General features: G+C 37.2%; 1 protein-coding gene across 5 annotated transcripts in view; it reads left to right on the forward strand.

The window, feature by feature from the left end:
• Window positions 1-16,402, forward strand: part of OPHN1 (oligophrenin 1) — a 627,113-nt gene that overhangs the window by 586,663 nt on the left and 24,048 nt on the right. For 4 of the 5 annotated variants that reach the window (XM_024988791.2, XM_024988793.2, XM_024988792.2 and 1 more), the window contains one exon: window positions 8,084-8,407. The exons of the other annotated variant lie outside the window; for it this stretch is intronic. In XM_024988791.2, the coding sequence (XP_024844559.1) occupies window positions 8,084-8,407 (324 nt within the window). The remainder of the gene's footprint in view (window positions 1-8,083; window positions 8,408-16,402) is intronic. 5 annotated transcript variants of the gene reach the window in all.

Genomic DNA, 16,402 nt, shown 5'->3' on the forward strand with positions numbered 1-16,402 from the left:
TATTCATATATCAAAATATCATATGTATACGTATACCTTAAACATATACAATGTTTGTCAATTTTATCCCAATAAAGTTGGAGAGAAAACCAGCTCACATGGATTGAATAAGTACTGTGTTAGGTGGAATTAAGACACCATCCCTGGCCTCAAGGAGTTTATAGGCTAAATGGAAATAGATGATAGATAGATAAACAAATAAATGCCATTGAGTAGAGTAATTGTTAGTATGGAACCTGCACCAGTTCTAAATGGGCCTTTCTCCTCAGTACTCTGTGGAAACCATTTTTTGTCAAGATAACCAGCAATCTCCATGTGCTATTCCACTATTCTTACCATACTCAGCTTGTGAGCAGCATTTCAGTTTACTAATTCTTCCTTCTTGAAACATTTTATTCATTTTGCTTTTAGGACACCAAACTCTCCTTCTACCTCACTAGGCATTCCATCTCAGTCTCCTCTTGGTTTTCCTTCTCTTCTCAATTTCTGCATGTTGGAAGGTCCCAGAGTTTTGTTTTGATTTTCTCATTCAGCTTTTTCTGTCTATATTTGTTTCCTGCATGATTGCATTGTCTCACAGCTTTAAATATCTTTTAAATATGAAGATGATATCCAAATTTGTATATCTGGGAGTATTATCTTCCTTTTTCCCATCTTAAACTCACTGCGCAACAGTTCTCCTTAGATGACTCAAGGAAATCTACAATTTAAAATGTACAAATACCCTAGATTGCCTATTCCTCCTCAATCTGGTTTTCCTCTGGTCTCCCTCATCTAAGTAATTGGCAATGTTTTTGTTGTTGTTCAGTCACTAAGTCATGCCCAACTCTTCATGACCCCACGGACTGTTGCATGCCAGGTTCCTCTGTCCTCCACTGTCTCTGGAGTATGCTCAAATTCATGTCCATTGAGTTGGTGACACTATCTTAAATATCTCATCCTCTGCCACCCCCTTCTCCTTTTTTCTTCAGTCTTTCCCAGCATCAGGTTCTTTTCCAGTGAGTCAGCTCTTCCCATCAGGTGGCCAAAATATTGGAGCTTCAGCTTCAACAATAGTCCTTTCAATGGATATTCAGGGTTGATATCCAATCTCTTTGTAGTCCAAGGTACTCTCAAGACTTCTTCTCCAGCACCACAACTTGAAAGTATCAGGTCTTTGGTGCTCAACCTTCTTTACAGTCCAAGTCTCACATCCATACATGATTACAGGAAAAGCCATAGCTTTGCCTATATGGACTTCGTCAGCAAAGTGATGTCTCTGCTTTTTAATATGCTGTCTAGGTTGGTCATAGCTTTCCTTCCAAGGAGCAAGCGTCTTTTAATTTCATGGCTGCAGTCACCACCATCTGCAGTGATTTTGGAGCCCCCCCAAATAAAATCTGCCACTGTTTCCATTTTTCTCCATCTATTTGCCATAAAGTGATGGGACAAGATGCCATGATCTTAGTTTTTTGAATGTTGAGTTTTAAGCCAGCTTTTTCACTCTCCTCTTTCACCCTCATTGAGAGGTTCTTTATTTCCTCTTCACTTTCTGCCATTAGAGTGATATCATTGCATATATGAGGTTGTTGATGTTTCTCCCAGAAACCTTGATTCCAGATTGTGTTTCATTCAGCCCAGATGAATTGACAGTACCAGTCACCTAGTTAGTAAGGTCAAAAACTTTCGGATCATCCTTGACTATTTGCTTTTTCCCTCATATCTAATTCATTAGCAATTCCTGTTAGCTGTATGTGCACATTATATGCTGAACCTGCTAATTCCTACTGCTACCTTACTAGTTGAGCCAGCATCATCTTTTACTTGAGTGGCTACAGGAGCTTCCAAACTATTATCTTTACTTTTCTTCTTGCCTGACAACAGTTTGTTCTCTGCAGCAGCCAGAAAGATATACAATCTTTTAAAACTGGAAATCAGATCATATCATTCCCTATGATCTAAATTTCCAATGACTTCTCTTAATTTTTAGAAGAAAATTTACATTTTATTTTGCATTATATGGTCCGCACATACGTTTTTTATCTCATTTATGAACATCACTATCTCTATGCACCCTTTGTTCTCTGCTCTGATCTCACTGGTTTTGCTGTTTCTTATAGATGTCAAACTTACCCAAGGGCCTTTTCATTTGCTGTTTTCTTGGTCCTAAACATTCTTCCTCCAAACTTTGCAGTTTCACTCCTTCATTCAGATCTCTGCTAAATGACATCTCTTCATAGAGACCTTCTCTGAGTACTTTATTTAAATAGATCTTTTTCCTCCTCCATTACTGTCTGTCCTTTAAACTGCTTTATTTTATTCATATCACTTGCTGCCATTAATATTTAACAGCATGTTTATTGTCTGTCTTTCTCAATAGAATATCAGATCTACTTTCTTCACCAGCCTCTAGAACAATTCCTATATATTGCATGTGTTCAGTAAATACTTGTAGAATAAATGAGTGGGTGTAGAGGGAATAATGAAGAGAAAAAGATCACCCAGCTTAAGGGATCACCTCCTTAGGAGATGATATAGCATTTAGGGAAAAGTGGAAGGGAACATTCAATGCTTACCCTGTTGTTCCATAATCTCATTTTAATTGGATAAACTCACTTATTTGTCTATTCACAATCTCCCCAAATACACATCAGAAAATATAATTTCTATGCCAGCAGAAAATTTTCACTCTGTATCCCATAGTATCCAGCATATCATATGTCCTCAATAAATATGTGTAATAAATGAATGAACTAGGTGTTGGTAGACCTGAGATAAATGTCATCTTGGCTCCTAGCTTGCTGAATAACTTGGGCTAATCATTTCCTTATTCTGGGTCTTAATTTGCCCCTCTGTGTGATGAGGCCTTCATGCCAGAAGTTCACCAATGGGATCACCTACCCTAGCCATACCTTTTTTTTTTTTAACTGAGATATAATTCATATGACATAAAATTCACCCTTTTCAAGGGTAGGTCAGTGCATTTAGTATATTCATAAGCTTGTGCAACAGTCTAATTCCAGAACATCTTCATCATCCAAAAAGCGCCTTGTACCTCCCAATACTCCCCTCCTCCTTCATTCCTTATAATCACTAATTTACTTTCTGTCTCTATGGATTGCCTATTCTGAGAAAATTTCATATAAATGGAATCATACAATCTGTGGTCTTTTTTGTGGCTGGCTTCTTAGGATAATGATTTCAAGGTTCATCCATTATGAAGTATGTATCAATACTTCATTCCCTTTTATGAATGAGTAATATTGTATTATATGGATATAACACATTTTGTTTATCATTCATCATTTGCTGGATACTTGGATTGTTTCCACTTTTTGCTATAATACTGCTATGAACCTTTATGCACAGATTTTTTATGTGGATGTATGTTTTCAGTGATTCTTGGTGTATATATAGGAGTGGGATTTCTGGGTCATACAATCACTGTATATTTTATCTTCGAGGAATCATTTTGAGGCTATTTTTAAAATCAGGTGCACCATTTTACTTTCCCACCAATAATGTATGACAATTCCATTTTCTCTGCATTTTCGTCAGCACTGTCTTTTGTGTCTTGATTTAGTAAAATTGTATATGTTCAAGTTACACAAAGTGATGATTTAATACACATATACCTAGTGAATTGATTATTACAGTCAAGCTAATAGACATGTATTTATTTATTTATTTATTTTAATGACAGTACCTTAAATCCACTCTCTTCGCAAATTTCCATTATTCAATGCAGTATTGTTAGCTATACTCATTATGGTATACATTAAATTTCTATACTTATTCATCCTATATAACTACAGCTCTGTATCCTTTGGCCAACATCTCCCTATTTTCTCTATCCTCTTGCTCCTGGTAACCACTGTGCTCTCTGCTTCTAAGTATTTGACTTTTAAGCATTCCACATATAAATGAAGTTATGTAATTTTTTTCTTTATTTGTCTGGCTTATTTCACTTAGCATAATATCTTCTAGATTCATTCATATTATAGCAAATGAATGGCAGGAGATTTTTCTTTTTCTTTTTTTTTTTTTTTAGATCTTTCTTTTTTAAGTCTGAAACAACCAAACAAAGTTCATCCACTGATGGATACTTAGGTTGTTTCCATATCTTGTTATCTTTTAATTCTAGCCATCCTAAATGGGTGTGAATTCATATTCATTTAATCCTCATCACTTCTCATAGAACAAGCGTTAGAGGCTTAGAGAGGGTGTGTAGTTTGCCTAATTCACACAGCTAATGAATTACAGAAAAACAACTTGCATTCGTCTTATTCCAGAGCTCATTTATCTACTGTAATATTGTACTCCCTATAACCTCTTTGAACATTGTTCTGAGAAAGAACAAATCCCTCTACTCACCACTGTTTCCCAGTAGCATTTCATTATCTTACCTCTAAACTTGTTATTCCCCTCATATATAGTATTATAATGAGTCCTTTCACTATCATCATGGACTCCCTCCCACCTCCATATCTAAGCCCTGTGCGTTCCACTCCCTTAATAGCCCTTGAATCTGTCTCTCTTTGCTGCTGCTGCTGCTCCAGTTTAGATCCAGCAGCCCCCATTTGGTCTCCCTACCTCCAGTCTCCTCCAGTCTCTCTGGTTCAGTCTACTCTTCGTCATGAACCTAAGGGCATATTCAAAAAACACATGTGATAGTGCCACTTTTCTGGGGAAAAAAGTCATGGTTCTCTGCAGCCCAATGATAAAACTCATATTCCTGAAAATGGCATTCATGATATAGCCCCACCCTACCTTAATAACTCTTCTCCAACTACTCACACTTTTTATCTAAAATTGGTTCCTATGCTCAAACCACACTAAATATTTTCTTTTACATTTTCTTAAACAAACCTTGAACTTTCATTCTTTCAAGTTGCTCTCTCTTTGAAATTCCCTTTCCCTCTTTTTCCATCTATTGCAATCCTTCAATATTGCCTCTTTCACAATATTACCTCTTTCACAAAATTTTCTTCAACACCACCAGAAAGAATTAGCACTGTCATTCTCATAGTGCTTATTTGCATGATTCTACCTGTATTATAATCATTGATCTATTTCTCCTGCTGGAATAGTGTGCAACCTCTTAAAGCTATTCCCCATCACTTGCCTACACTTAGAAGAGAGGCCTCTAGTTGGCCACTTGCGTATTTATGAGGCCTCCTTTTCTGATACCTATTCACTCCTAGTTCTCTGCAGTTTCTGAAGCTGGCTTTTGTGTTTTCCCATGGAAATAGATGGCTCGTTAGAGAAAGGGGATGATGCTGAACAGGAGCAATGAACGCTGTCTTCAGAAAGAGTATGTACTCTGAAAACAGACTTCAAGCTATGGAAACTGGCTCTACCATATTAGTTTTGTGACACTGAGACTTTTAGGGCCTTCGATTTCTTATCTATAAAATGGGACTAATAACAGTTTACAGAGTAGTTTTGAAGATTATGAGAGATAATCCATGTAAAGCACTTAGAACAGGCCCTGACACAAAGAAAGTGTTTAAATAATGGTATCTGTTTTCATTATTATTATCATTGTCATTATTATAATTATTACCATTTTATCATTATTATTCAGCATATCCCAGAGCCTTGAAATGGTTTTCCTGGCAGAATAGCCTAGTTCCAAATCCCTATTGCTGCTATCATTATATGTCTTATTTCCAAGCCAGGAAAAGATCCTTTCCAATGTGGAAGGTAGTGGCCTGAGACTGTGTTTGTGGATCATCTTTATGAGACTGGACCTTCTTTTACTGTATTGAGATGGTGATGATACCATAGAGCATGACCAATCGCTGTTGTTTTCCCTAAATGAGAACAGGGACGGGAATTTCCTAGAGTTTCTTCACCAAAAGAAAGCATTCAGACAGAAACATGTAACTGAGATGTTACACTCAAAGCATGTGGGAGAATGAATTTATATCACTTCATGTGTGACACAAGAATTTACTTCATACTTTCTAGAAGGTATGTGTGTTTGAGGTTAATCCTAAGTGCTGGAGGTTAGATGGCCTCTGCCACAAGGCATCTTCTGGAAGCATGTGATCTAATTACATTGCACTTTTGAGCTATGTCAGTAGTATTATTATTAATGAGTCTTTGATTTTTTTGTTTGACTAGTCTGATAGCAGTTGTACTAGAGTTAATAAAAGCAGGGCTATGTATCTACCCTGGGACCAAAGTAGGGGAGCTATAGAGGAACTCCTTGGCTCTAACCTTTATGGTAGCAGCAGTGCAGTCATCAATAAAAAGCTCCCAAGAAAAAGAAAACTCCTGGGGAAAAATTCTTTGAAACAAGACTTACTCTTTCTTTCCCCATGGAAACTCTTGCCCCACTGCCTACTGAGAACATAATAGTATAAATAATAACTAGCAATTATTGAGTGTTTATTATGTACCAGGCACTGAAATAAGTATAATACCTCATGTAATCATCACCACAACCTCATGAGGTAGGTACTATTATTATTTCTTTTACTGAGGAAAAAATTTAAGATATAGAGAGATTATGAACTTGCCCAAGATCTCACAGTTGGTATGTAGCACAACTGGCTCCAGAACCTGCAGTTCTTTTAAAATTTTATTGTGGAGAGTTTCAAATGTAAAAGGAAATTGTATATTTGATAAAAATATACAGTATAACATACAGCATAACATATTCCACATGTCCATATTGCCCAGCTTCAACATTTACAACTACATGCCCAATCTTGTTTCATCTATACGCTTACCCATTTCCCTAAAACAGACATCATGTCATTTCATCCATAAATGCTTCAGTATGTACCTGTAAAAGATGAAGACTCTTTTTTAACCAAAATCTCAGTACCATTGAAATGGCAACCCACTCCAGGACTCTTGCCTGGGAAATCCTACGGACAGAGGAGCCTGGTAGGCTGCAGTCTGTGGGGTCGCTAAGAGTTGGACACGACTGAGCGACTTCACTTTCACTTTTCACTTTCATGCACTGGAGAAGGAAATGGCAACTCACTCCAGTGTTCTTGCCTGGAGAATCCCAGGAATGGGGGAGCCTGGTGGGCTGCCGTCCATGGGGTCTCACAGAGTTGGACACGACTGAAGCAACTTAGCAGCAGCAGCAGCAGCAGCAGCAGCAGAAATACCATTATCATACATAAAAGAAACTAAACAAAATAGTAATTCCTTAAAAGCAGTAACTATCTGGTCAGTGTCCTAATTTTCCTTCTTACATTTAAAAAAAATTAATCAGGATCCAAATAGGACCCATTTGTTTTAATTGCTTGACATATCTCTCAGGTCTCATTTAGCTAACCAGAACCTCTGTTCTTAACCAGTACACTCTGATCCAGGTTTTCTATTAACAAGGAAGGTGACAATTTCCATATGGCAGGAGTTCTCAATTAGGGGTTCATTAACAGATTCAGGGGGCTCTATGAATCTCTTAAAATTGGTTTTCAAAATTTTACATGTATTTGTGTAGGTTAATTTTTTAGGGAGAATATCCTTGGCTCTCATTAGAGTCTCAAAGCTTTAATTAAGACATAAGACAACTGAAAAGCATATGCTATTGTCATAGGAAATTGTAAACCACAATAGCTAGGGGAAGGCCATAAAGTAGCTATTGAGGATGGAAAAAGAAGTTAAATTCAGTTTAGCACATTACACTGAAGTATTAGAGATATTTATAAATAACTTTTTTTTCCTTTATTTTATTTTTAAACTTTACAAATTGTATTAGTTTTGCCAAATATCAAAATGAATCCGCCACAGGTATACATGTGTTCCCTATAAATAACTTTTGAGATAAATAGAAATAGTTGATTATTAACTGATGTCTGTATTTGAAAGTAATATAATCTTGGCATATTGTGGTTTTGCTGAATTGTGGTCATGAAAATAATCAGATCTTGAATTGAATTCCTTGTGTTATGAGACCTGTGTCTCCACATGAAGTGAGGTAGCTAGAGACTGATTTTTGTGGGATATCATTGATTTGTTCCATAACAAAAGCTCCTTTGAATATGTATATAATTTTGCAATCTTATGTCTACATGTCTAAAAATGAAAAGGTGATAAAGGTTGTCATTAATCTTTCCTCTACACCAACTTTTCCTAGATGAAATTCAACATAGAACACCCAATGGTACTATCAGCAGCAGCATAGAACCCCCCAAGCCACCACAATACCCCAAAATGCCTATGCAAAAAAGTGTGGAAGCAGATCCTGGGAGGAAGTCCCCAAGCAGGCTTGTTTCAGATGTCAAGTTGGAGACCTGCCTCGAGGTGGACGTGGGGAAGTTGGTGTCTAGGCTGCAGGATGGAGGGACCAAGGCCATACCAAAGGCCAGCAATGGACCTGTGCCAGGCCCTGGGACCACTAAGGCCCCCTCTTTCCACATAAAGAGATCAGCACCTCGGCCCCTGGCTCACCACAAGGAGGGTAAGTGCTTGGGAATTCCATGAGGAAGAGAAATGACCTCAACTACTTTGCACCTTGAAACACCTATGAGGTTGTAGGTATTTAAGTAGAAATCTGTTCGGGTTTATTACTACTAATGTTGAAATCCTCTTTGCGACCCTATGGACTATAGCCTGCCAGGCTTCTCTATCCATGGGGATTCTCCAAGCAAGAATACTGGAGTGGGTTGCCATGCCCTCCTCCAGGGAATCTTCCCAACTCAGCGATTGAATCCAGGTCTCCCACATTGCAGGCGGATTCTTTACCAGCTAAATCATTTGGGAAGCCTAAGAATACTGGAGTAGGTAGCCTATTCCTTCTCTAGGGGATCTTCCTGACCCAGGAATCGAACCAGGGTCTCCTGCACTGCAGGTGGATTCGTTACCAGCTGAGCTACCAGGGAAGCCCAAGAATATAGAAACCATTCACAATAATCACTAGAATGTACGCTTTATGAGGGAGGGATTTTTGGCTGTTTTATTTACTTCTATGTCCTAAGTACTTAGCACAATGCCTGACTGTCACATAGTAGGTACTCATTGTTTGTAGAATAAATTAATAATAATGATATTATTTTTTCCATTATAGGTTATTACAGGATATTGAATATAGTTCCTTGTGCTATATAGTTTGACCTTGTTCATCCATTCTATATATAATAGTTTGTATCTGCTAATCCCAGATTCCCAATCCATCCATCCTCCATATGACTCCCCCCTTGGCAGCCACAAGGCTGTTGTCTATGTCTATGACTCTTTTACGGTTTCATGAAATAAGTTCATTTGTGTCATATTTTAGATTCCATGAATACTACTGATACCATATTTGTCTTTCTCTTTCTGACTTACTTTACTTAGTATGATAATCTCTAGTTCTATCCATGTTTCTTCAAATGACATTTAGTTCATTCTATTTTTATGTTTGACTAGTATTCCATACAATGTATGCATACATATATATATACACATACACACAGAGTGAGAGAGGATTCCCAGGTGGCCCTAGTAGTAAAGAATCTGCCTGCCAATGCAGGAGACACACGAGACTCAAGTTTGATCCCTGGGTTGGGAAGATCCCCGGGAACAGGTAATAGCAACCCACTTCAATATTCTTATCTGAAAAATTCCACGAACAGAAGAGCCTTGCAAGCTATAGTCCATGGGGTCGCAAAGAGACACAACTGAGTAACTGAGCATGCACACACAGAAACACACACACACACACACACACACACATATTCTTTATCCATTCATCTCTCGATGGACATTTAGGTTGCTTCCATATGTCTTGGCAATATAAATAATGCTGCTGTGAACAGTGGTGTGCATGTATCTTTTTGAATTGATATTATTTATTAATATAATTTTTGCTGTCATTTATTTATTTCTACTTCTGTATGCATTATGGCATGCTCGCCACCAAGAATTTAGTTTCTGTCCATCACCATACAGTTTATTCCCTTTACTCATTTCACCCCCTCCTTCCCCTCTGGTAACCATTGCTCTGTTCTTTCTATTTGCATGTTTGTTTTGTTTTAGTTTGGTTTGTTCATTTATTTTGTTTTTTTTTTTTCATTGATTAATTTTTGTCTTTTTTCCACATAAACAAAATCATACAGTATTTGTTTTTCTCTTCTTTCACTTAGCATAATATGCTTAAGGTTCACCCATGTTGTTGTGAATGACAGTATTTCATCTTTTTTTGACACAGTAGTATTCCTTTGGATATATCATATCTTTACTTATTCATCCATTGTTGGGGACTTAGGTTTTCCCCCATATCTTAGCTATTATAAATAATGGTGTGATGAACATAGAGTTGCATATATTTTTTGAATTAGTATTTTCATGTTATTTGTATAATATCCAGAAGTGGAATAGCTGTATCATATGGTAGTTCTATTCTTAAGTTTTGAGGAATCTCCATACTGTGTTCTATAGTGGCTATACCAAGTTACATTGCCACCAACAGTATAAGAGGGTTCACTTTTCTCCACACTCCTTTCCAAAATTTGTTATTGTCTTTTAGGACATAGCCATTCTGATGGGTGTGATGTGATATCTCACTGGGGTTTTGATTTGCATTGTCCTAAGTGAAGAGGAACTAAAAAGCCTCTTGATGAAAGTGAAAGAGGAGTGAAAAAGTTGGCTTAAAGCTCAACATTCAGAAAACGAAGATCATGGCATCTGTTCCCATCACTTCATGGGAAATAGATGGGGAAACAGCAGAAACAGTGTCAGACTTTATTTTTTGGGGCTCCAAAATCACTGCAGATGGTGCTGCAGCTATGAAATTAAAAGACACTTACTCCTTGGAAGAAAAGTTATGACCAACCTAGATAGCATATTGAAAAGCAGAGACATTACTTTGCCAACAAAGGTCCGTCTAGTCAAGGCTATGGTTTTTCCAGTGGTCATGTATGGATTTGAGAGTTGGACTGTGAAGAAAGCTGAGCACTGAAGAATTGATGCTTTTGAACTGTGGTCTTGGAAAGCACTCTTGATAGTCCCTTGGACTGCAAGGAGATCCAACCAGTCCATTCTGCAGGAGATCAGCCCTGGTTGTTCTTTGGAGGGAATGATGCTAAAGCTGAAGCTCCAGTACTTTGGCCACCTCATGCGAAGAGTTGACTCATTGGAAAAAACTGATGGGGGGAGGGCTTGGGGGCAGGAGGAAAAGGGGACGACAGAGGATGAGATGGCTGGATGGCATCACTGACTCGATGGATGTGAGTTTGAGTGAACTTCGGGAGTTGGTGATGGACAGGGAGGCCTGGCGTGCTGCAATTTATGGGGTCTCAAAGAGTCGGACACGACTGAGTGACTGAACTGAACTGAATAATTAATGATCTTGGACACATTTTAATATTCCTGTTGGCTATCATTATGTCTTTTTTGGGAAAATGTCCATATAGCTCTTCTCTCCATTTTTATTTATTTTTTTAATTTAAATTTATTTATTTTAATTGGAGGCTAATTACTTTACAATATTGTGTTGGTTTTGCCATACATCAACATCAATACACCATGGGTGTACACGTGTTCCCTATCCTGACCCCCCTCCCACCTCCCTCCCCATATCATCCCTCTGGGTCATCCCAGTGCACCAGACCCAAGCATCCTGCATCCTGCATCGAACCTGGACTGGCGATTCGTTTCTTATGTGATATTATACATGTTTCAATGCCATTCTCCCAAATCATCCCACCCTCTCTCTCTCCCACAGAGTCCAAAAGACTGTTCTATACATCTGTGTCTCTTTTGCTGTCTCGCATACAGGGTTATCGTTACCATCTTTCTAAATTCCATATATGTGTGTTAGTATACTGTATTGGTGTTTTTCTTTCCGGCTTACTTCACTCTGTATAATAGGCTCCAGTTTCATCCACCTCACTAGAACTGATTCAAATGTATTGTTTTTAATGGTTGAGTAATATTCCATTGTGTATATGTACCACAGCTTTCTTATCCATTCATCTGCTGATGGACATCTAGGTTGCTTCCATGTCCTGGCTATTATAAACAGTGCTGTGATGAACATTGGGGTACACGTGTCTATTTCAAATTTGGTTTCCTCAGTGTGTATGCCCAGCAGTGGGATTGCTGGGTCATAAGGCAGTTCTATTTCCAGTTTTTTAAGGAATCTCCACACTGTTCTCCATAGTGGCTGTACCAGTTTGCATTCCCACCAACAGTGTAAGAGGGTTCCCTTTTCTCCACAGCCTCTCCAGCATTTATTGCTTGTAGACTTCTGGATCACAGCCATTCTGACTGGTGTGAAATGGTACCTCATTGTGGTTTTGATTTGCATTTCTCTGATAATGAGTGATGTTGAGCATCTTTTCATGTGTTTGTTAGCCATCTATATGTCTTCTTTGCAGAAATGTCTATTTAGTTCTTTGGCCCATTTTTTGATTGGGTCATTTATTTTTCTGGAATTGAGCTGTGGGTGTTGCTTGTTTTTTTTTTTTTTTTTTTTCTTTTCTTTTATTATTTTTTTTCTAATTTTATTTTATTTTTAAACTTTACATAATTGTATTAGTTTTGCCAAATATCAAAATGAATCCGCCACAGGTATACATGTGTTCCCCATCCCGAACCCTCCTCCCTCCTCCCTCCCCATACCATCCCTCTGGGCCGTCCCAGTGCACCAGCCCCAAGCATCCAGCATCATGCATCGAACCTGGACTGGCAACTCGTTTCCTACATGATATTTTACATGTTTCATTGCCATTCTCCCAAATCTTCCCACCCTCTCCCTCTCCCACAGAGTCCATAAGACTGTTCTATACATCAGTGTCTCTTTTGCTGTCTTGTACACCGGGTTATTGTTACCATCTTTCTAAATTCCATATATATGCGTTAGTATACTGTATTTATGTTTTTCCTTCTGGCTTACTTCACTCTGTATAATAGGCTCCAGTTTCATCCACCTCATTATATTTTTGAGATTAGTTGTTTGTCAGTTGCTTCATTTGCTATTATTTTTTCCCATTCTGAAGGCTGTCTTTTCACCTTGCTTATAGTTTCCTTTGTTGTGCAAAAGCTTTTAATTTTAATTAGGTCCCATTTGCTTATTTTTGCTTTTATTTCCAGTATTCTGGGAGGTGGCTCATAGAGGATCCTGCTGTGATTTATGTTGGAGAGTGCTTTGCGTATGTTCGCCTCTAGGAGTTTTATAGTTTCTGGTCTTATGTTTAGATCTTTAATCCATTTTGAGTTTATTTTTGTATATGGTGTTAGAAAGTGCTCAAGTCATTCTTTTACAAGTGGTTGACCAGTTTTCCCAGCACCACTTGTTAAAGAGATTGTCTTTTCTCCATTATATATTCTTGCCTCCTTTGTCAAAGATAAGGTGTCCATATGTGCATGGATTTATCTCTGGGCTTTCTATTTTGTTCCATTGATCTCTATTTGTGCCAGTACCATACTGTCTTGATGACTGTGGCTTTGTAGTACTTTCAGCAATTATATGCCAATAAAATGGACAACGTGGAAGAAATGGACAAATTCTTAGAAAAGTACAACTTTCCAAAACTGAACCAGAAAGAAATAGAAAATCTTAACAGATGCATCACAAGCACGGAAATTGAAACTGTAATCAGAAAACTTCCAGCAAACAAAAGCCCACGTCCAGATAGATTCACAGCTGAATTCTACCAAAAATTTAGAGAAGAGCTAACACCTATCCTACTCAAACTCTTCCAGAAAATTGCAGAGGAAGGTAAACTTCCAATCTCATTCCATGAGGCCACCATCACTCTAATACCAAAACCTGACACAGATGCCACTAAAAAAGAAAACTACAGGCCAATATCACTGATAAACATAGATGCAAAAATCCTTAACAAAATTCTAGCAATCAGAATCCAACAACACATGAAAAAGATCATACACCGTGGCCAAGTGGGCTTTATCCCAGGAATGCAAGGATTCTTCAATATCCACAAATCAATCAATGTAACATTAACAAGTTGAAAAATAAAAGCCATATGATTGTCTCAATAGATGCAGAGAAAGCCTTTGACAAAATTCAACATCCATTTATGATAAAAACTCTCCAGAAAGCAGGAATAGAAGGAACATACCTCAACATAATAAAAGCTATATATGAAAAACCTACAGCAAACATTGCCCTCAATGGTGAAAAATTGAAAGCATTTCCCCTAAAGTCAGGAACAAGACAAGGGTGCCCACTTTCACCACTGCTATTCAACATAGTTTTGGAAGTTTTGGCCACAGCAATCAGAGCAGAAAAAGAAATAAAAGGAATCCAAATTGGAAAAGAAGTAAAACTCTCACTGTTTGCAGATGACATGATCCTCTACATAGAAAACCCTAAAGACTCCACCAGAAAATTACTATAGCTAATCAATGAATATAGTAAAGTTGCAGGATGTAAAATCAACACACAGAAATCCCTTGCATTCCTATACACTAATAATGAGAAAACCGAAAGAGAAATTAAGGAAACAATTCCATTCACCATTGCAACGGAAAGAATAAAATACTTAGGAATATATCTACCTAAAGAAACTAAAGACCTATGCATAGAAAACTATAAAACACTGGTGAAAGAAATCAAAGAGGACACTAATAGATGGAGAAATATACCATGTTCGTGGATTGGAAGAATCAATATAGTGAAAATGAGTATACTACCCAAAGCAATCAATAGATTCAATGCAATCCCTATCAAGCTACCAACGGTATTTTTCACAGAGCTAGAACAATTAATTTCACAATTTGTATGGAAATACAAAAAACCTCGAATAGCCAAAGCAGTCTTGAGAAAGAAGAATGGAACTGGAGGAATCAACCTGCCTGACTTCTCTCCATTTTTAAAGTAGGTTGTTCAGGGTTTTTTGTTGTTGAGATACATGAGTTCTTTAAATGTTTTGGACATTAACCCTTTATAAGCTATATGATTCAAAAGTATTTTCTCTCACTCAGTAGATTGTGTTTTCTTTTTTGTGGAAGGTTTCCTTTGCTCTGCAGAAGTTTGATATAGTCCTATTTAGTTTGATATAATCCTGTTTGCTTATTTTTATTTTGCTTCCCTTGCCTGAGGAAAATATTTAAAAAGATATTGCTAAGATCAATGTCAAAGGGTGTAGTGCATATGTTTTCTTCTAGGAGGGCAATGGTTTCAGGCATTACATTCAAGTCTTTATTTTGAGATGATTTTTTTGTATGTTGTGAGATAGTGGTCTAGTTTGTTTCTTTCTTTTTTTTTGTGGCTGTGCAGTTTTCCTAGTACCATTTATTGAAGAAAATATCTTTGTCCATTCTAAGATCTTTAATCCTTTGTCATAAATTAATTTTCCATATATTTGTGGGTTTATTTCACCGTCCTGAATTGTGTTTTATTGATATATGTGTCTGTTTTTCTATCAACACCATGCTGTTTGATTACAAGAATTTTATAATATAGATTAAAATCAGGGATTATAATACCTACGGCTTTGTTCTTTTTTTTCTCAAAATTGCTTTGACTTTTTGGCTTCTTTTATGGTTCCATATATTTTAGAATTGTTTGTTCTATTTCTATTAAAGCTGTCATTGGGATTTTGATAAGCATTGCCCTAAACCAGTAGATTGCTTTTGGTAGTATGAGCATTTTATTATTTTTTGATTCATTTATTTTATTTTTTTTTAATTTTTTTCTATTTTTTAATATAAACTTATATATTTTAATTGGAGGCTAATTACTTTACAATATTGTATTGGTTTTGCCATACATCGACATGAATCTGCCACGGGTGAACTCGTATTTTTTGATTTATTTTTTTAAACTTTTATTTTGAATTGAAGTATAGATGGTTAGCAACGTTATGATCATTTCAAGTGAACAACAAAGGGACTCAGCCATACATATACATGTATCCATTCTCCCCCAAATTCCTCTCCCATCCAGGCTGCCACATAGCATTGATAAGAGTTCCATGTGCTATACAGTTGGTTCTTGTTGGTTATCCACTTTAAATATAGCAGAGTGTACATGTCCATCACAAAGTTCTTCCCACCCCTCACAAGCAACCATAAATTCATTCTCTCAGTCTATGAGTCTCTTTCTATGTTGTAAGTAAATTCATCTGTATCATTTCTTTTTAGAATCCACATATAATGGATGTCATATCGTGTTTCTCCTTCTCTATCTGACTTACTTCACTCAGTATGACTATCTCTAGATCCATTCATGTTGCTGCAAATGGCACTATTTCATTCTTCTTAATGGCTGAGTAATATTCCATTGAATATATGTACCACATCTTTATCCCTTTCCCTATGGGTGAACATGTAGGTTGCTTTCATGTTTTGGCTATTGTAAACAGTGCTACAATGTTAGGGTGCATGTATCCTTTTGGATCATGTTTTTCTCTGGATATATGCCCAGGAGTTGGATTGCAGGGTTATATGGTAGCTCAAATTTTTAGGTTTTTAAAGAACCTCCATACCATTCTCCATAGTGGCTTTT

Source organism: Bos taurus, chromosome X, assembly GCF_002263795.3.
Source record: "Bos taurus isolate L1 Dominette 01449 registration number 42190680 breed Hereford chromosome X, ARS-UCD2.0, whole genome shotgun sequence".
Lineage (NCBI taxonomy): Eukaryota > Metazoa > Chordata > Mammalia > Artiodactyla > Bovidae > Bos > Bos taurus.